The 23,141-nt window shown below is 33.5% G+C and overlaps 1 protein-coding gene across 1 annotated transcript; it reads left to right on the top strand.

Annotated features, from left to right (window-relative positions):
* Positions 1–28: 28 nt before the first annotated feature.
* On the top strand, positions 29–19,818 carry LOC123532032 (EH domain-containing protein 3-like). The gene is made up of 2 exons (XM_045313371.2): positions 29–1,045; positions 10,453–19,818. The coding sequence occupies exons 1-2, from the start codon at positions 131–133 to the stop codon at positions 11,152–11,154; spliced, it is 1,617 nt and encodes a 538-aa protein (XP_045169306.2). The 5' UTR covers positions 29–130; the 3' UTR covers positions 11,155–19,818.
* The last annotated feature ends 3,323 nt before the right edge of the window (positions 19,819–23,141 follow it).

Below are 23,141 nucleotides of genomic sequence, written 5' to 3'. Positions count from 1 at the left end.
GCAAGGGTTACTGCAGCTGCGCAATTCATATCGAACGATTTCCGGTGGTGAATCGTGTACACTCCCATGTAACATTCAACTGTCAAAAACTAACTTATTCTGAATTGAGTTGGAATTTATTTGAGTCAAAATGTTGAGGTGGTTATCAGGGGATGACAAAAGACGCAAGGAACCGGAGGTATTTCAAACGGTTGCTGAAGGTTTGAAGAAAATATATAGGACAAAGTTGCTTCCACTGGAAGAAACCTACAAATTTCATGAATTTCATTCACCAAAGCTTGATGATCCAGATTTTGATGCTAAACCAATGATTTTACTCATTGGGCAATATTCCACAGGAAAAACTACATTTATTCGGTATCTCCTAGAACAAGATTTCCCAGGTATACGCATAGGCCCAGAGCCTACCACTGACCGCTTCATAGCTGTGATGGGAGGCGATCAGGATGGTGTAATCCCTGGTAATGCAGCTGTCGTGGACCCGGCCAAACAGTTCCGACCATTGACAAAATTTGGAAATGCATTTCTTAACCGATTTCAGTGTTCGTTATTGGACAACCAGGTATTGAACAGTATCACTATTGTTGACACTCCAGGTATTTTGTCTGGTGAGAAACAAAGGGTTGATCGCGGATATGATTTTCCTGGGGTCTTGGAATGGTTTGCAGAAAGGGTAGATAGGATTATTCTTCTGTTTGATGCACACAAGTTGGACATATCTGACGAATTTCACCGTGCTATTGATGCTATTAAAGGGTATGATGATAAAATAAGGATAGTTCTCAATAAAGCTGATGGCGTAGACCATCAGCAGTTGATGAGGGTTTATGGTGCCTTAATGTGGTCACTAGGTAAAGTTTTGAATACTCCAGAGGTAGCAAGAGTGTACATAGGATCATTCTGGGACCGTCCCCTACAGCATGATATGAATAGAAAGCTTTTTGAGCTGGAAGAGAAAGATTTGTTCACTGATCTTCAAGGTCTTCCCAGGAATGCGGCGCTACGGAAACTAAATGACTTGATCAAGAGAGCAAGACTGGCAAAGGTATAAAATATAATTGTGTTTTTTTGTTGGGGGTTCGGGGGGGGGGGGGGAAGAGGGGGAAGAGAATACTAACTTCAGCTTATTAAGGAAGTGATATGGCTATCTTGAGATTTCATGATGCAGGGCTCCAGATAAGATGCGTATTAGCGTAAATTACGCTTTGAAATAATGCATATACGTATGTCTGATAATTTTTAAGCGTATAAAAACGTATATGAAATTACAGAAACACACGCAATGACTTTTTACTAGTGTAAACAAAATCTGAATCGTCTGAATGCTTTATATAACAGAGCACGGTAGGTTTTATTAACTTTTAATTCTCCCACATTGAACATACACACACATTGAATGGTACTCAATAAATCTTGGTTAAACTGAGCCACAACATGAGAAAACCAACTTATTGCATTTTCGACCAGCATGGATCCAGACCAGCCTGGGCATCTGGGCAGGCAGACTGGCCAGGATCCATGCTGTTCACTAACGATTTTTAGCTCGACTATTCATAGAATAGTAGAGCTATTGGACTCGCCCATGCGTCGGCGTCCGCGTCCGCGTCCACGTCCCGATTTGGTTAAGTTTTTGTATGTAAGCTGGTATCTCAGCAACCACTTGTTGGAATGGATTGAAACTTCACACACTTATTCACTGTGATAAACTGACCTACATTGCACAGGTTCCATAACTCTATTTTGCTTTTTTACAAAATTATGGCCCTTTTTCAACTTAAAAATTTTTGGTTAAGGTTTTGTTTGTAAGCTGGTATCTCAGTAACCACTTGTGGGAATGGATTGAAACTTTACACACTTATTTACTGTGATAACTGACTTACATTGCACAGGTTCCATAACTCTATTTTGCTTTTTTACAAAATTATGCCCCTTTTTCGACTTAGAACTTTTTGACTAAGGTTTTGTATGTAAGCTGGTATCTCAGTACTCTCTAATTGGAATGGATTGAAACTTCACACACTTATTTACTGTCATGATCTGACATGCACAAAGCAGGTCCCATTACTTTATTTGCTTTTTTTCAAAATTATGCCCCTTTTTCAACATAGAAATTTTTGGTCAAGTTTTTGTATGTTAGCTGGTATCTCAGTATCCACTAATGGGAAAGGATTGAAATTTCACACACTTGTTCACTGTCATGATATGACATGCAATGCAAAGGGTCAATAACTCATCTTAACATTTTACAAAATTATGCCCCTTTTTCAACTTAGGAGTTTTTGGTTAAATTCCTATATGTAAGCTGGTATCTCAGTACCCACTAATGGGAATGGATTGAAACTTCACACACTTGTCCACTGTCCTGAGCTGATAAGCACTATGCAGGTTCCATAACCCTATTTTGCTTTTTTACTAAATTGTGTCCCTTTTTCAACTTCCTTATTCATTCAGTCGACAAGGCTGTTGAATAGTCGAGCGTTGCTGTCCTCCGACAGCTCTTGTTCTAATTGCAATAGGCTTTGAAATGGTGCGGCTCAACTATATTATACACTCAATGCGTGCGTAAATCAAATAGTTAGGAATTAATATTTACGGTACAGTAGAGTATTATAAAGTGGTGTCGATTTAAAATGTCAACTTCCAGTGCGGAGTAAACAACAAAAATGTCTCTTTCTAAGAATGTAAAAGTGAACAAACATTCTAGGCATTTTTAAACCAAACAAAAATGAACCCAAAAAACATACTATGTTGCCTCAATGCAAAACTAGTCTATGTTTATATAGAAATTGAAGCAGATAGACTAGTTTTGCGTTGAGGCCACGATTTTAATTTAGTCTAGTAGGTAAAGGTATATTGAATATTGGATTCAGTAGTGAGTATGAAGCTAAAGCAAGCCAAGGGAGAAAAATGAAGCAAAAACTTTAATATTGAATTGGAACAGAACTGCAAACAAATTCATGGGTATTATGTCCCCAATAAATATGTTATAAAATTTTCAGAGTAAAATTACACCTGGTCAATTTCAGATTGTACCATTTTACTCATTCACAAAAAATATGCTGAGTAAATACTCAGGCCAAAAAAATTACCTGGAGCCCTGATGATGTCATCAAAACTTCTTTTAAAGTATCAGTGGGTACAATTTAAGGGCTTTCACTTGCCTGCCTAATTAACTTAGAAGGTAGAGCACTATAGTTTGATTTTGTGAAGAAGATTGTTCTTGTGACAATTTGACAGACACCAGTTTCTCTGTTGTCATTTGCTTAAACTGGACTAGTTAAAATTTTTATTGCCATTTTGTTCATTATCAGTTTTGTTCATTATCAACTTGACTTTCCAAATACTGTCTCATTTAGTTACAGTATGTTAAAAAAACCTTAATCAGCTGATACATTTTATAATCTTATCCAGGGATTTTCCATAGAACTTTTTAGAATTTGCATGTGTTAAAGGTGTTACCTGAAATGAACATTACTTTTTCACTTTGGGCTTTAGGAAACATCCATAATATCATCATTTTCTTACCATGTTTTTCTTTTGACTTTTTTTTACAGAACAAACACAAGATATATGAATCTGTCTTTTAAACATGTTATATATTGTAACAGATAATTCTTGACATTTATACTTCCTGATACTTTTCTGAAACTTGAAACATTTACAACTTGTCATTTATTACCAAAGATGTAATTTCTTGTAAGTGACTCTTAGATTAGACACTTGAATGATATTGAAATACTATGTCGAAAAGGAAATTCTTGTTTAAATCCGGATAAAATGTATTGTCTTTCACATTTATATTATAGCCAGTATACCTATATAACTCAAATTTATGCTTTAACCTCCAAACTCTGCCACTGATGATGAAATCAAATACTTTCCAATATCATGCTTATATAATAAATTCATTATAAGGCCACACCAAATTGATAAGTTGTTCATCGGATTTTTTTCTGAAAAATTTGAGGCGGCGAGCGAAAAAATAATTTAAATATTTTTTTGGGTTTTTGAGAAAATCACATGCGAGCGAAGAGCGAAGAAATATATTTGTCTTCATTTAGCTCTCGACTGACTAATAAATACCTTAAAATAGAATGTATAGCCCTTTTAAATTAAAAAGTAAGTCCCCAGGAATTGAGAAAATCTGACCTGCAGACGCACAACAAAGCGAACTCATGAAAAAAGATAGTAACATTGTCATACAGTTCACTGTAATCAAATAATGCATGCTTTTGAAAATGCTGTTAGAAAATATGTAATTAACAACAATGCATAACCTTATACTATACTTATCACATACATATGTGACTTGATTATTTACTGCTATGAAAATGTAGCATTCTTAGCTGACTTTACAAAGTTTTTGATACATCAAATATCTATGTGAGTGTTACTAGATCTATTAAAGCTTCTGATTTGAAACTTAGAACAGTTATTTACTGTCAAAGTCTACACCAGGAGAAACAATACTCTTTAGTCTGAATCAAGACAGAGTTATGCCCCTTTTTAACATAGAATATTTTTAATTAAGTTTTATATAATGACCAATAGCTCTGTACTTCAACAGCTTCTGACTATTATGCCCCTTTTACTGGCAAAGCTCTGATTCAGAAAAGTCGAGCATGATGTCTTATGTACAGCTCTTTTCTAACTTTAAACTTTCATAACATATTAAATTTGTTGAAACAAAGTCTCAGTTAAAGTCTTAAAAGGAGATAAACGTGCATTAACATTAGTCTACTAAATGACTGGAAAATTTGAAAATCGAAACTGTTCTGAAAACAACTCGTAATGTAAATTCCTTACCCCCACCAACTTTCGTATGCAAATGCTGATCATTTGGACAGGAAAAAACAGAAAACGGATATGTGACATGCATCAACAAGTATTTACCCTTACCAAAATAATGTAGATTGATGTTATCAAATAAATTAGTATGTTTTTCTTCATCCAGTTTTCAATGAAATAAGTCAATTTTTGTAGCATGTAATTTGGTAAACATTTGAAGAAAATGGCGTAACTGCATAAAGGGGAAATAACTTTAATGCAACTAAATATAAGTGTTATGATTTATTATAGACGATGTGTGCGTAGTATGTATTTATTTTGATTAAAATCCATTTGAGAACAATCTGGGACTGGAATTATAAGCATTTATACACTTTAACGTCCGTAAAAAGTAGCACACCAAAAAATTTTGGATTGATTTTTTTCAATGGGGCGAGCGCAAGCCAAAAACAAAAAAAAATATTTTTTTTGTGTTTCTGAAAATATACGAGCGGCAAATCCGATGAACAACTTTTTAATTTGGTGAGGCCTAATGTATGATTTCCAGTTTCTTTAGCTCTAGTTTAGATTCTGGAAAATTTATCAATTCTGAATTTGCACTTTCATTCATTATCATGTGATAATATTGTATGTGTATAATATACATTGTAGTGTAGATAAAAGTTATAAAAACTTAGTTTTTCATGGTAGGATTGATGACATTCTATTTACTGTTGTAAGTAAAGTATGTCAGACCCCCCAATGCTATAAAAATTGCATTTAATGGGAAAGTCATTGGTATATTTTGTTTCAAGGTATCAAATTTGATGCTGGAATTCAAAATATTCATAATGGTGTTTACAATTTAGTAGTAGTAGAAAATCTATGTCAGTGCATACTATCATAATTATATTTAGGTGTGGCAACATGCTATACATTTTTTGAAGAGATAATAAATGAGTAAGTTTTTATAATTAGATACAAATAGTCATGTGTTTGAATGTTGCAAAAGAGATCCGCAGTTACTTTAACAAAAAGATAACAAACATCTAAATTAGCGCAGACTTCACAGACTACAGTACACCAATAGAAATTTATGTATCTTAAGATCTTATGTTTTATTTTCTGTTTGTTACTGTTACAAAATTCTTAGCAGGATCCACAGAGTTATGCCTCCTAATTTATAAATGAAAATTAAAACTGTTTTGATATTATGAATTAAACCTTCACAAATTGTATCCTATAAACATGTTAATATCCTCCCCATAAATTATCACTGAATGCATAATTTACAACTCATATTATACAGTAGATACCAGTTTGTGTAAAATGTTCATAAAATTGTAATTTATGCAAGACAACAGACAATACTGTTGAGTGCCTTCTTTAAATATATATCTTGATCCTGATTTATTCTGAATTGTTATGTGAACTGAAGGCTATTTGAGCAGTGTCATGAGAAAACCAACATAGTGGCTTTGCGACCAGCATGGATCCAGACCAGCCTGCACATCCGCGCAGTCTGGTCAGGATCCATGCTGTTCGCTTTTGGAGCCTACTGCAATTAGAGAAACTGTTAGCGAACAGCTTGGGTCCTAACCAGACTGCGCGGATGCGCAGGCTGGTCTGGAACCATGCTGGTCGCAAAGCCACTATGTTGGTTTTTCTCATGGCGCGGCTCATTTCATTATCCACTTATAAAACTACAACATTTAATAAGTCAGACAAGGTGTTGATTACCAGACCATTCAAAATACATGTACATGTATGTGTATGTTATTTCTATCATCCATATTTGTATGCAAATGCAAGCACTGTTGCAAGACATTACATGTTTTGTAAACATTACATTGAATATTTTTACAGCAATTTACCAAGTAAATTTCAAAATTTAAATGGATTTTTTTTTGATTAAATGGTAGGAATGGATACACTGCTTGATATAGTTAGTTTGTCCTTAATTCAGTTATTTCATTAGAAGTTGTGTAAAAGGTGAAAAAAGACCGATAATTTCAGGACATTATTAAATTTAATTGCTGAAGTTCCAGTCCACAGCCAGTTCCATGCCTAACCAGATATGCTGCATGGTTAAAGGTGGTCAATCACATTTAAACAACATTTAATGACATTTTTTACTTTTTGTATATTCTGATAGAGATTTATTTAAGGAACAAAAAGGCCGATTACATAGAGTTAGATTCCTATTTGAAATGTATATTTTATTATAAATTTTTATAAAATTTTATAATTACTCCCCTTTAATATGAAAGTATATAAAAAGCTGGGTATTTCTTTTTATTTTGATACAATGTCTAGTTTTACATTTGCATTTGATAGACATACCAACTATTGAACAATCTGAACCAAAATGCAAGTTTAAAAGCTGTGTGTAGCTTCTGAATTCATTTATTTCCAATCTATCTTGGTTGCGCAACCAAGATAGGCAAAGGGAGGTAATAATAATTTTTCAAACTTGCGTTTCTAATGAATTCCATCTAAATGCATAATTTTTAATGCAAATATTTTACAAATATATTACAATATTTCTAATATTTATACATTTCTTTAGGCAAAGTATGTCTATCAAATTTATACTTATGATAAAATAACTCTATCTTGGTTGGGCAACCAGGATAGGAAAATGAAATTTTAAAAATACCTCCAGTGAAAATCTAATTTGTATTAAGTGTTAAGTGAACATAAATGAGTGTAAATGATCAGATGCTAAAGTTTCGAACAAATCCGTTACATGGCCAAAATCTGATTATCCACCTTTAAATGATTGCCTTGTATTAATTACACACAACACATTTTGAATATTTTAAGTATTCAGATATTTCAAAAGCAGGAGTATTTTGGAAAAAATCAGAGACTTTATTATACTGAAAGTAAAGATACTGTCACATTTTGTAAGGGTATTTCCATAATTATGGTTATGTTTACATATCACATCTACAGTAGATTAGCACATATCTGTAGGTAAGGAAACAGGTGTTGAAATTAGTCACTATAGAAGATTTATGCTGCCAACTTGCCAGCAGATATGAGCTAAGACCATTTCATAATATATCATTTGGCTACTGACAGAAACAATGTATTATTGCATTGCAAAAGCTGCTTTCAGAGAGAGTTGAATTATATAAAATTTGATGTATATGTATATGAGATTATTATTATCAATTCATATTTAAGTTATTATTCTTGTATTAATGATGAAAATAAAAAAGTTACTGTTGTCTGAATTTGTCTTTTAGACTTTTACATGATGCACTAGTATACACTTACATACTGAATGCAATTGACTGAATGGCTTACCGGTCAATAGTCTAAACTATTGCCTGAGGTCAGAAGGACTGAGGGCCAATAGATTTGACTATTGAATGGTAAGCCATTCAAGAAATTACTTTTGTTCTTTAACATGACATCAGAAATTAATTTTCTCAGTTTTATTTTTAAATTTTTGACTGATTAGCCAGTACACTTGTGCTGAATATTGTCTGGTCAAATAGCACAAATTATTGATCGGCGATTACATAAGGAGAAATGTAATAATTAGCGATATTGTCTTGTGCACATACTTGTATTAATGGATCCCGATAATTTTATTTTAACGGTACTTGGTAAAGTCCAAAAACAGGTAAAGCAGGTGCATTATCCTATAATTGGTGTTCATTTGTATATTATAGTTTTCTTAACTCTAAATACGATGCGTTAATCCATAACAGATTTGTAGTCGAGTGGATAGTGTGTTGGACCTCTATTATTTTTATGTTTGTATGGTGTTTTTTTATATCGTCTTTTGTATTTAGTATTTCTTTCATTCTTGCAAGAGTTTTCTTTATTCATGTTAATAGATTTAATGACTATTCTGATATGACATCCTCGATCAATAAGTACTAAGTATAACTGCACGAGAAAATCATAATACAAATAGTTTTACCTGTATTCTTCTCCAGGTAAAAACATGTTAGAAAATTAAAAAAAGTAGCTCGTCCTGTATTCGAACCAGCACCGTAAGCTTACAAATCATACGTGTTAACCACTAGACCACGCCGCTACTTACATCGGTTTTGCGATATAAGATATTTGTCATGTAATGTGTCCACCTGATTCCCTATTTCATTGTTATGGGTTGATCCGGTATTAGTAAATAAAGGCCACAGTTATCGCGTTTTGTTAATAGAACTTGTAAAAGTCAGTAGTTCAGATGTAGTATAATTATGTAATTATTTGTTTTACATTTTGTGCTGTAACATACTTGAAGTGTGTCAAATATTACACAAGGCAAAATGTCCTCAACTTTGTCAGAACTGCCTCTTTCTAACTTTCTCAGTCAAAGAGGTGTAGGAAATAGCTACATTTGGTATGACTATACCTTAAAAGGAATATACTGTATGATGTTTTCAGACCAAATTCACCAATATTATTGATCAGGTGTTATGTGATTCATTGTCATACAATAAATTGTAATGCTGTTTTCGGTGACATAGGAATAATCTTATCTGATAACGGTTGAGGTTAAATAATAATAGGTTTCACAACTTAGGACATACATAGTGTCCATAATGCCTTCCATTAACTTTCAAGATGCATTTAGATAAAAGGAAACAATCGATCCTTTAAATGTTAGTGTCAGCTGTGATACCCGAGTTGTCATATTAAATAGGAAAATCCCACCTAAAATAGAGAGACTCAGTGCGGTAATGATGCATTTTTGTTGATAATCACCCTTGCCATTTGTAAATATACCGTTAATGCCTCGGTGTTATTAAACAAATTGTAAATTCACTATTGATCCAAATGTTTCAACATAAAAGTTCTTTTCGTAACCCTTATTTCCATATATATCTAATATGTAGTCATGTGAGTATTAATTTGCCTCTTCGGTGGTGGATAACACTATAGATGTAGGATGATAGTTGGATGATTACATGTGTGTGGAACAGTCGAAGAAAAGAAAATTTTAAATGTTTATTTGGCATCATTTAGTCACTAAATTATTTTTTTTTTTTTATCAATCCTACATTTCTAGCTTGCCTAAGCACAGAGTGCTCAAGTAAGCTATTGTGATGCCCATGTGTCCATTGTTAAGTCTTGAGGTTAAAGTTTGGACCAATCTCCATGAAACGTGGTCAGAATGTTTAAGAAAAAAATCTCAAGACAAGCTTAAAACTGGGTCAGCTAGGTTCAAAAACTAGTTCAGTAGGTAAAATCATAGAAAGTTCTTTTTAACACTATAGGGGCCGTATTTTCTTTCGGATCTGTATGAAACCTGGTCAGAATGTTTGTCAAAATGAAATCTAGGTCAAGGTCAAAACTGGACCATTTGGACTAGTTTACTAAAATAAATTATAGAAACACGTTAACACTCTAGAGGCTACATTTTCTACTTGATGTAGGTATACAAAATCTTGTAAGAATGTTTGTCTCTGTAAAATCTTGCTTAGATTCAAAATTGGGTCATGTTGGATAAAAAAGCATGTCACTTGGTTAAGTCACAGAACAACCTTGTTAACACTCTTAGGCCATATTTTTTTTATGGATAAATTATACCCATCACCACTCTGAAATAAAATTGTGTCACAATCTGTCTAAATGTAAGAATAGTTCACATATTGAATAAGTATATGCAGATGTCAGGGTGTATTTCATGATGAATAGTAAAAATTCTACTTTTACTTGCAGGTCCATGCCTATATCATCAGTGCCCTGAAGAAGGACATGCCTTCTATGTTTGGAAAAGATTCAAAGAAGAAAGATTTGATCAAGCAGTTGGGAGAAACCTACTCTGTTATTCAACGAGAGCATGGGATCTCACGCGGTGACTTCCCAGATTTAAAGCGCATGCAGGAGGAGCTCCAGCAACATGATTTCACCAAATTTCATCAATTTCGACCAAAACTTATCGAAACTGTAGATAAAATGTTGGCAAATGATATCGCTAAATTGATGGAAATGATTCCACTTGAGGACCAAAACAGTCAGAATGAAAAACCAAATGTAGAAGGTGGCGCTTTTGAGGCGTACAATGAGAGTCCTTTCGGATTTGGACGAGGGGAGGGAGCAGACGCAGGGAAAGGTGAGCATGAATGGATCGTTGGTCAGGAGAAATACAAGTATGATGATGTGTTTACTAAACTGAACCCTGTGAACGGTAAAATCACAGGAGCAGCAGCCAAAGCAGAAATGGTGAAATCCAAATTGCCAAACTCAGTACTTGGTAAGATTTGGAAGTTGGCGGATGTTGATCGTGATGGTATGTTAGACACTGATGAATGGGCACTAGCCAATCATCTCATACAGATTAAAATGGACGGACATGATTTACCAAATGAACTTCCGGAACATCTAGTTCCGCCATCAAAGAAAAACGGCTTTGCTGATTGATAGAACTTACATATACTAGAAATTAAGCAAAGTGTTACCTACAAAATGTGTTTCTGTGATTACAGAATTTGAGAGAATTAAACAGGGAGTTAAAAAATGTATTCATTGTACCAGACCATAGTGTGACATGTAACATAATTTTGCATCTATCATTAAAATCTTGTTGGTGCAGATGTGCAATCTCAGTGTGCTATATGGCTTCAGTTCAGTGCATGTTTTACAGTAGCAGTGCATAGACTGTAGTTTACAAGAAGTTGTGTTTTCGTTATTTTCTGGAAGTTTAAGAATTTTAATTTCTGTGGAAATGGGGCTACTGTATCTTGAACCAAAGGAGTGTAGTCTGAAGGAAAAAAATAGGTACATTTGTACATGTTCTGGAGAGCATTGTACTTATAAAATATGTGTTAAAGTGTTCTGCTTTATAAATTGTTCAGTCCCCATTGAGGCATTGTTGCAAAATTTGTTTTTAATCAAGAATATTCTATGATGTTACAAATTGCATAATTTTAATCTAGAAAATTGGCAAATATATGCTCTGGTTTCTACATGAAAGCCATTTCTTTTATTGCGTAACACTCTTGTTATTATTACCTGGTATTCCGTTTGTAAAAAGTTTTTTATAAGCCTGTACAACATAATAGTGCTTTAATAATTACACATTATTTGAATGGAATCTATCAAAAGGCTGAAAGTGTTTCACATATCATCACAAAAGTTTCACTGTAATTCAGCATTCTAAAGAAAGTGCTTAACCATTGTTAAAAAAATTGAAAAATACAAAATTATTGTGGCATTAAGTTTTAAACTAGTGGAATCAGAATTTTCCGTGCTGGTCTTTGCATTGATTACAGTTGAAACTGTATGAGCCGCGCCATAATGAAAACCAACATAGTGCATTTGCGACCAGCATCCACGCAGTCTGGTCAGGATCCATGCTGTTCGCTAACGGTTTCTCTAATTGCAATAGGCTAGCGCAGTCTGGTCTGGATCCATGCTGGTCGCAAATCCACTATGTTGGTTTTCTCATGGTGCGGCTCGTATTAAGCATGCAGCCAAGGGAGCAACACCATCTGACTGTTTAAGGCAGAAAGGTTATGTAAGTCATGTTGAAATAGGAACAAAAAGTCCTGTTGGTAAGCTAACTGACTGACTGACTGACTGACTGCTGAAGGCAAGTAGCTGCTAACAGAGGTTAACTTTATACCACTATCTTGAGACTTGCTTGTTAGACATTTCATGGTAAAATGCGTTGAAACAGAATTTAATATCTTAGATTTTTGTTCAGTGTGAGAAATTTTTGATTGAAAACTGAAAAGAAATCTGCCCTCCCCTAAATGGCCTAAATCATAAAGTCATGTCTGGCATGTTTCTTCAACAAACTTGGTGCAGTCAAATTAAACATTATTTTAGTCTTTACCATTCTTTAACTGGGGTAGTTAATTTAAAAGAAACTAGTCAGCTTAAACATTGCCTTTTCTAGGATAATATGAAATTGAAGTTTAATGTCTGTGGTCAGCTCAAATCACAGTAGATCTTTGGACTGAATTGTATATGTATGCATAATGTTGTTGGTTGTAAATTTCAGTGATAGCCCTCCATTTAATGAGTGCAATGTAGAATTATATGCTATAGAATGTAAATGTGAGAGCTTTAGTTATTCATCATGTATAGGTCACACAGAACTGATGGTCATTAGAGTTCATTTTTGAAGCATGTCCCTGCATATTTTATAAATGAAACATGATATGTAAATTATAGTGTGTATGCTTATTTGTAAGCCTCACCCTTCATGATTTGAATAGCCAGTTTTTAGCATTAAAACATTTAGTTTAATTAATTTCATACATGTTTAAAGCAGCTTGTCTGCAGATTTACTTCAGTTATTGAGAAAGTAAAAATGCACAATTAATGCTTTTTAATCAGATTTCAAAAACGAAATTTTACATCTTGCAGTGTATCTATAAGTTTAGTTTAGTCACATGTACAGTCATAATGTGAAATAATAGTACAATGGATAGTACAATGGAACTGCGTCCACTCAAACTCGACAAGAGAACCAAAATTTGTTCTTGAGCCATCAAAAAGTATACATTATATAGATAGTTTGCTGGGACCTGACAATGAGTTTGAGCTAAAGGTGGTGTATGAATTAACTGAGTTCCATTGAACAAGGTTTCGACTGTAGTTTAGCCAACTTCTTTACCTTACATCTAAACTACCTGTCTATCAGCTTGAGTTATATTCATTGTTGGTAGTATAAGTTTTTCAAAATGGGTATTTTAAAGTAAATCTGGAGGATTCTTGCTCACATTGCAATTCAGTTGAAAAAGTGAAACTTCTGGTTCCAAGATTTTATAAAATAGAATTTGTTGACCAGTCTCACATTGGAGCCTTGTCATTTGTCAGTTTGGAGATTGAGCGACTGGTATCCAATCTCTGTTTTATAACTTTTAAGTACACCAGATAGCAAACACCAAATATCAACATGTTTTCTCTTTTTATCTAGGACACTGTACATGTAGATACAATGATAAATACTTTGATAAATGATCTATGATAATTATGTGTTATGATAATAGGTCTGTAATAGCGTACTGTAAAATGAGGGGTTTTTTTTGGTTACTTTCTGCTAACTGATTGTATTTGTGAAATACTCTTTTTAAGAGTCATATTATTGTATACAGGAACTTACAAAAGTTGGCATTAAAATGTGAATATTCTACCATGTGCACCAAGTCAAATTTTAAAAACGGTTTTAGGCTTGCTAAATAGTACTCTTAGAGTCTACATGACTGTACTTGTGGGAAATTGACTAACTAGTTATTTTGTTGAGTTGTTAATTCAGCATATGTTTTACATGTTTAATTGAATATTTGTTCCATTCATAGAATAAGCTTATCTTAAAAAAACACCTGTTTATATCCGTTATTGAAGTGTAGCACAATATTTTAAAGTTTTAATTTTGTGACACTGAACTTATTTATGAAATCAGTTATGCAAACCACTGTGTATTTTTTACTGCTGGCTTTATATGTTTCATTTATTACGCACCTGTCAATATTTTGCCCGCCCGGGGGAGCGGCAGGCATACACGGGACTTTAGACAGAAGGCCATTCCCGACAGGCGGGAATTAGACAAACATTTGATGTACCAACCAGGCTCTAGGGTGGGATTTAGACAAAAAAGGTTGCCTCTAGGGTGGGGATTTAGACAACAAATTTTTTTGAAATGTCAAATTCTCCTGGGTCAGCCCGCCGCCCCGGTGGGCGGGCAAAATATTGACAGGTGCATTATTACTTATGTTAGTAATTTATATATTATGATGTGTTCTTTTGTAATTTTTGTTGTTGATATGCTTGTTATACCCCCACAAAAGGAAGTTTGGGGGGTATGTAGGAGTGAGCTTGTTGGTCTGTTAGTCTGTTTGTTTTCATGGTTTCCCGACAAGGACTCATGAAAGGTTTGACAGATTTGAATTATTTTTGGTACACAGGTGTAAAGTTATAAAATACAGGTCAATTGACTTTGAGATCAGTAGGTCGAAGGTCAAGGTCACAATAACCTAGAACGGTTTCTGGATGATAACTTGAGAACACTTAGGCCAAGGAGCATAAAGTTTAGTAGACGGTTGTAACATCATAAAATACAGGTCATGTTTGACTTTGAGGTCAGTAGGTCAAGGGTCAAGGTCACAATGACCCGGAACAGTTAAATGGTTTCCGGATGATAACTTGAGAATGCCTGGGCCTAAGATCATGAAAGTTGATAGGGAGGTTGGTCATGACCAGCGGATGACCCCTATTGATTTTGAGTTCAGTAGATTAAAGGTCAAGGTCACAGTAACACGGAACAGTTAAACTGTTTCTAGAAGATAACTTGAGAATGCTTGGGCCTAGGATCATGAAAGTTGATAGGAAGGTTGTTCATGACCAGCAGATGACACATATTGATTTTGAGGTCAGTAGGTGAAAGGTCAAGGTCACAGTGACCCTAAAGAGTTAAACCATTTCCGGAAGATAACTTGGAAATGCTTGGGCCTAGGATCACAAAAGTTGATCATGACCAGCAGATGATCCCTATTAAGTTTGAGGTTTGACTTTGACATTGGCTTACTTCTGTGACAAGGCCCGATTGTAGGGGTATAATTTGCCACTCCTGTGACAGCTCTAGTAGAAGCATTGGTGTCAGCTAGTTATACTTTGTTGCCATTTTTGCCATTTTGTGTTTTACAGTATGTTTTTTCTTTATCAAAAAATGAAAAAGAAACTTTTTTGGGAAAACTTGTGGTCAGTAGCAAAAACTGTTTTGGAGAAATTAATATATCTTCGTTTTTCAGAAATGTTCTTCATGGTTCTTCTAAGGCCATGAAATTACTTACAGAGAGGGTAGTGTTGACAGTAAAGAGTCTGTTAAGACCAGAAAAACTTAACACTCATTTCATTAGCTAAATACTTTGTTTACATTTTGAAATGTTTTACTATTGTACATTTATGAGAAACAATTAAATACATGTACACAGATATTGGCTGCAGGGCTGTACTATCATGTTTCAGTCTCAATTTAAATGTAATTATATGAAACCTAATTATAGTGTTGCAATAAAGTTAGATGAATTTCATCAGCAGTACTGCTAGGAACTGATAGTTAGGCAGGGTATTACACAAACATCACATAGTAACTTCTGTACTGTCCAGTTATTTAGTAATATTTTACCTCTTTTTGAATATATTTTTAAATATAATAATTAAGATAGATATCTAGGAATAAACATATATACAATTTAAACTCTTTTACATTGTTTTGTTTTACGAAAATATTTGCTTAACTTTGTCAGAAATTTTGTCCTTCAGACTAGATTTAGATATTAAGATAATGTGTTTGTTTCATGCTATATAGCCAAGAATGGAGTAACTTGTATACAATTAAAACAAATGTGAATGGGTGTGCCAATTTTTAAAAAAAATACACGAGTATATACATATATATACAACAAATCACTTCAGTATGTTTATACAATTTTCCTGGAGCTTAAATTTTTTTACCAGATTGCTGAACATTATGAAGGTACAGTAGAACCAGGTAGGCCCGTGAATGGTTTTTCAGTCAGTGGAGAAGGAAGAGATGATATGACGTGTTTTTGTTTTTTTTGCCTAACCTTGAAATTAATGGCTTTATATTGCCTACACATACATGTAATGCTTAGCAGTGTGTACATGGAGCAGTATTAATAATACATTTTCCATAGAAAAAAGTACATTCCATAAATGTTGAAATACCACCTTAGCTTCTAAAATATGTCTTTATTATTAAATCTATATATAAAGTCCTACCCAGTTGGTCTAAAGAGAGTCCTAGGATTATAGAGAAAAAAAGTCTGACTCCTTCATATGATTATTGATAAAAAGTCACATTCACTCAGGCAGAGCTAAATACACAAATTGACCAGCTGTGATGTCATAACATTTTGATATCAACAAAATTTGACATCATATATAATTTACTGGAAATAACTACCAACCACTACAAAATTAATGTTTGCATTTGATATTTCTTTATTCAGTTAACCCTTTAGATTTTGTGTAGAAGACAATCATTGTATATCACAAGTGGAAACTGATACATTGTAACTGTTTTATTTCAATTTGATGGCTGTTTTGTCAGAAAAAAATTAATAAGTGAAAAGACACACCTTAAGATTGATTTGTATATTCTGTTTTCTATCATTTTTTCCTGAAATATAAAGGATAAGCAGGTAAAGATTTGATAGATCAAGAGTTTTCATTTACCTTTTAACAGATGAGTGGTCTGTTTATGTATTACTGACAAACTTCATCATGCATAATATAAACAATAATGCTGTATATCTAAATTCACATGATCTTTGTTTATTGTAAACCAGTGTATGTAAACCTTTGTTTATTGTAAACCATTTTTGTATTACAATAGTTACATATCTTGTTGCTTTGGCATGTCACCTTTCAACCAAAGGGATAGAACTGATACGGATAAAGTGTCATTAGATATGAAACAAATTCAGATTTTTTTCAATAAAGATAATTTTTTTTTTAATTAAAGCTTACCATATTTAATGTTCTTAAAAATGCACCGTTTCTTACATTTCCTTGAAGTATGCTATACCTTATGAAAAAACAAGGATGGACAAGTCAATTTTTACTATTTTTGTTAAGTAATACTTATAGAAATGTGGGCATGGACAAAGCAAATCAGTTTTACTATGTCATCAGTCCATTTGACTTACTTTCATTAATTCAATTAGCATTTCTCATTCTTGCCAAGCAGCCAGATTATTCCTCGGTAATATGTTATTTTGTACTTGCTTTCAATGTATTTGCTTTTAGGTAGATGTTAATCTTCTAAGTAGAGAAAGTAAATTGATTCATCCTATCTCTGTAATACTGCTTGATTTGATTGTCAGTGAACTGTAAAACTGTTTTGGGACTAGTCTAAAATTCCTGCTTAAAATTTGTCATTTCTTTACAACAGTTTCAAAATTAAGTGAAATTAATTGAATTTAGAGATTGGTTTCAAGAGAGAAAGGAAGCTTGGTGACATTTTGTTCCAGAATTTTTAATTATTAATTGAAATAAGCTTTTCTGAAAAGTCTAGGAGATATACTTAAAATTTATTTACATGTATTTGCTGGTGTTAAGCTTGTTCCCTACATCACATTTTGAAATCTTGCTTGTAGCAATACCCTGCAGTTCCTTCCCCACCTGAGCAACTTGTGCCCAACTGGATCTTGTGTTAAAAAAGTTTGTCTCGGCCAGGTCAGAATGTGAATTGACATATATTCAATTTTCTATGTTGGATTTACAATGCAGAATTGGGTACTTTCCATGTTTATAAAGGTTCTGTTGAACTTTTTCCACAAGGACAATTTTCATTAAGAGTCCTGCAAGGTTTCATTTGTGTGGTAACATTGGAAAATTTTATGAATGCTTGAATAACTCAGCATATTATTATTTTAACTCTTGTTTTGTACAAGGTTTACTTGAGTAATGTATCTTCTGTTGTCCTCATATCTCTGCTTTTATTTACTACTTAGTCAAGTTACATTTGTGAATGCGTGTATATTTTCATAAATTTCCTTTTTATATGTAAATGTGGAGATAAAAGTATTCTAAATAGTAACCAAAATATCATAAAAAATAAATTTTGGCCTCAGTTCCACATACATTCTAAAGTCTTATTCAAGGTGCGTTTTTTTCTGGTACTAGTGTAAGACAGTGATTAAGAGAAACTTGTCGAGACAAGAAAATTGGTGTTATATTAGGTTACATGTATCTGTCATTTTTCTTCCTTCTGCCTGGTTCAGATAAAAGGCTGGATGTGGACAATACATCATCTGTTATGTAAACATTGCACTTCATTAAGAGAAAACAACATCTTTTTCTTTCAATGCAGTTATCTCTAGAATGGTTGTCTACAGTAAATGCTCTGGTTTTTTTTGTCCTCTGTCAGAAGATCTGTGATAACAGTGGAAACATAGGCTGTGAGTATTTCATTAAGTAAGTGCTAATATGTACTAAGTTGATGTAAATGGATGTCATGTTGATACCTATAGCACAATCCTCCGGAGCATCTAGACTTCCATTGCATGCCGTCTTAATCAGTTTCATCACTCCCAATATGTCCAAGTTTATTTTCAACTTGAACTTCTGTCTTAGTGTTGGAATGATGTCACATTTTTATGCAGAATTTATTGGCACCAGCCACATAATTTTGATTTATAGCCACTATGAAATTTAGTTAAAGCCAGCTGAACCATTCAGTTCGGTATACATGCATACATTATAAGAATATCACTGTACAATTACTTTAAAAGCTTTTTCCAAGTACATGTTTCTGCCATTATTTGCTTAATATAATAATTATTAGGTATTTTACAATATAGTTTGCTTGATATTTCATAATGCATGAAGTCATAATTATTTCACTTTGTGTATTTTAGTGCTTCAAATTGTAGGAATTTATCAAATTGTAAATGGCAAACCACTGTTCATTCCTTCAATCAGATTTTCTTTGGATAAAAGGTTACCATACAATTAGTTATTTCTGGTGCCTAATGTAAGGGAGGTAACTACAGTGGATATTGACATATATTATTATGCCTCCTTTTGTTATTGACCTTCTGTACTCTTAATATGTTTCAACAATTGTTTTCCTAAAATAGCAAATCAAAATCAGATGCATTTTTTTTTTTGCTGTCTGTTCAAATTTCAGAGCTTCAGAGAAGTATGCTTTATAGAAAGGAATGACATATTAACCTTAAGCCTGCTAAATTTCTAAAATGGACTGATCCATCTATCAATTTGGGCAGTACCATTTATCATTCGAAGGGGTGTTCACTTATACTGACTGAATAGCATACAGTGTAGACCATGATCAGCCTGCCCGGATGTGCAGACTGATCTTGGTCTGCACTGGTCACAAAGGCATACTCACTTTCCGAATTGTGCATTATAAGCTGCAGAAATAACCAGTTGTGTGGTTACAGAAAGGATTAATAAAATGGCTCATTGTTTTTGAGTATTTGTATTGTATCGTTAAGGTCTATGTTCACAGTACGGCTTGTTAATGTATGTACTATTATATTGTCAATACATGTATTCTGTCAATAAAATATAGTCTACTTTAACAAATATTTGTGTTGTGAATAAACTTTAGTATTACTAGAGTTAAAAATGTGAGAAAACAAGAAGTGTCTCTAGCATATCCTATGTTGAATTCATTTCTTACACAGGACCCCTCCAAACAGATCAGCCTTCGAACCAAAGGAAAAATTCAGTTTAATAGGTTCCAGTTACTCTCTTGCGGGTGTTTCAACAGAGTAGACTTACGGGCAATGTGGAGAATATGAATATTGTTATATCCCCACCAAACATGTTTGGGGGGAGCTATATAGGAGTCAGTTTGACATGTCCCGTCCCGTCACGTCCCAAAATCTATATGCCTGGAAGGATTCTAATTCAACTTCACATTATTATTCCTCAAGACCAGATGACATGTTGAACACATCCCCTTTGCCTAATGGTCAAAGGTCAAGGTCACAATTCAAGGTCAAAGGTTAGATATTTAGTTTTTGCTCCATAACTTCTGTGCCTGGAAGGGTTTTATTACTAAATGGATTTGATTCAATAAAAATAGTTCCTTAAAATAGTTGTTCAACATCATCACCCATATCATAACACACAAGGGCCATAACTCTTGCACCAATATTTCATAAATTATTCTCCCCTTTTTACTTAGAATTTCAGGTAAAAGTTTTGATACACTTTCACTTTATCTCAGTTATTACTAAATGGATTTGATTCAAAATGGATGTTCCACCGTATCGCCCACATCATGTGACACAAGGTGCATAACTCTGACACCCATTTTTCATGAATTATGCCTCCTTTTACTTAGAATTTAAGGTTAATTTTGATGCATTTTCACTATATCTCAGTTATTACTAAATGGATATGATTCAAACTTAAAAAAGATGTTCCACCTTATCACCCCCATCTTGTGATACAAGGTGCATAACTCTGACACCCATTTTTCATGAATTATGCCTCCTTTTACTTAGAATTTAAGGTTAATTTTGATGCATTTTCACTATATCTCAGTTATTACGAAATGCATTTGATTACTAAATGGATTTGATTCAAACTTAAAATAGTTGTTCAACATCATCACCTATATCATATGACACAAGGGCCTTAACTCTTGCACCAGTGTTTCATAAATTATGCCCCCCTTTTTACTTAGAATTTTAGGTAAAAGTTTTGATTCACTTTCACTTTACCTCAGTTATTACTAAATGGATTTGATTTAAACTTAAAATAGCTGTTCCACCTTATCACCCACATCATGTGACACAAGGTGCATAACTCTGACACCAATTTTTCATGAATTATGCCCCCTTTTAATTAGAATTTAAGGTTAATTTTGATGCATTTTCACCATCACAGTTATTACGAAATGCGATTCAAACTTGAAGTACATAGTTGTTTCACATCATCACCCACATCATATGACACAAGGTGCATAACTCTTTCAACAATATTTCCTGAGTTATGCCCCCTTTTTGCTTAGAATTATACTTGTATAGTGTTTTGATACTCTTTATCTGTACCTCTCTTATTATTTGATATTTTTTAACACAGACTGGAGCTATTGTGCAATATTCATCCACCATTGGAGTCATTAAACACTCCAGTGAAAGTTTCGACTTTGGCTACAAACCACCAATTTTTTTGTGTAGTTATGGCCTCTTTCCAACTTAAAATTTGCCAAACTCGTGGTTGCCAGACAAAAACTCAAGAAAGGCTTGACCGATTTAGATAAATTTTGGTACACAGGTGTAACATCATGAAATACAGGTCAAGTTCAATTTAAATTGCACCTTGGTAGTTTCTTTTTATTAATGACCAACAGTCTTGTTTTCAACACAAAGAAATTATTTTGGACAAAGACAATACAGTTTATGCTTGTCAGAGGTTCTGATTTATGAGACTCCACTGTGCTGCCTTCTTGCTGTAGAGTACACTGATTTTTTTTAAAAAAACATGTACATTTTCATTAAAACACAGCAATAGTGACGCCACGTTGGCATATTATTTTGTGTCATACAGATGCCAAGAAAGAGTATTACCACATTTGATCTAATATTTTATCTAAAACACCTCTCAGAATTAAAATGATATAATAGAACCGATTTACACTTAATTCACACACTTGAATACATTATTTGGTGCACAGAATGTCTACACACTCCTAATGATTGTGTAAATTTCTGTATTTTAATTTTTACAGGAAATATCAGTAAAACTGATGGATGCTCCTGAAATTTGCACTTATCCCCATGGATAATAAAGAAAATATGTGCACCTCCTCTTGAGAGTGAAGCGTCATATGAATTTTAGCTGAATTCCAGGCAGTGGTTGCTGAGATATACTCCTGACTATGATAGCACAATAGTTTACTAATGTTGAATAATCAAAGGGTAATAAATCAGCGAAAAATCATCCAACTAAAACACGAAGATAATATGCGTATCTCCTCTTGATAGTAAAGCTTCCTATGAAGTATGGCTAAATTCCAACCAGCGGTTGCTGAGAAATAATCTGGACAAGAATAGTTTTATAATATACTACTATTGAATAATCTAAGGGCAATAACTCGATGAAATATCATCCGGCTGGAACACAAAGATAATATGCCCATCTCTTGATGATGAACCTTCCAATGAAGTATGGCTAAATTCCAACCAGTGGTTGCTCAGAAATACTCTGGACAATAATTGTACTACAGTATACTATTGTGGAATAATCAAATGGCAATAACTTGGTGAAAGATCAATCAACCGGAACATAAAGGTAATATGTAGAGATTGACCCTAAAATTTACAGTGATAGTATTACATTAAATAAAGTCTAGAAATTGATTTCCAAGTCCTTGAAATAACCAAAAATAATTTCACAAATGTGAAGTTTATGATAGTTTTGTTAAGATCAATAGCAGAAGTTTTAATTTTTTATTTAAAGTTGTGATCCACAAAGAATGACAACTCTTGCCTTGGGCTAGTACTTATAAGTAGAGATCTATTAGTTTACTCCCCTTGCAATTACACAATTGAGTGGAAAATGAAAACTGTTTTAGACACAATATCATACTTTTTTGCACAACAAAATCATTTAGGATTTATTCATTTGTGTTTTATTTACCCCTCAAGACATGGTTCCTCTGATTCTGTCAACTTACATATGGTAAAAAATTAACTTTTAACAAGCCAATAATAAAATGAAGTACCAGAAGGTAAATAATAGTGCAGATAATACAGTTTTGCTTGTATCAAAATGTCACAATAGAGCCACTTCTGTAATACAGAACACCTGGTAGGATTAGTAAAGGTGCAATTATATTGATCTCTATTTCCTATGCCTATAATATGCGCCTCTCCTCTTAGAAGTGAAGCTTC

The sequence above is a fragment of the Mercenaria mercenaria genome, chromosome 1, assembly GCF_021730395.1.
Source record: "Mercenaria mercenaria strain notata chromosome 1, MADL_Memer_1, whole genome shotgun sequence".
NCBI lineage: Eukaryota > Metazoa > Mollusca > Bivalvia > Venerida > Veneridae > Mercenaria > Mercenaria mercenaria.
The sequence above is the reverse complement of the archived record's forward strand: the minus strand, read 5'-3'. Positions and strand labels throughout refer to the sequence as shown.

Bases quoted from the DNA above. Each gene is read 5' to 3' on its own strand.
- LOC123532032 (XM_045313371.2), top strand. From the start codon at position 131: ATGTTGAGGTGGTTATCAGGGGATGACAAAAGACGCAAGGAACCGGAG. The intron at 1,046-10,452 runs GTATAAAATATA...TTTTACTTGCAG, and splicing joins AGAGAGCAAGACTGGCAAAG to GTCCATGCCTATATCATCAG.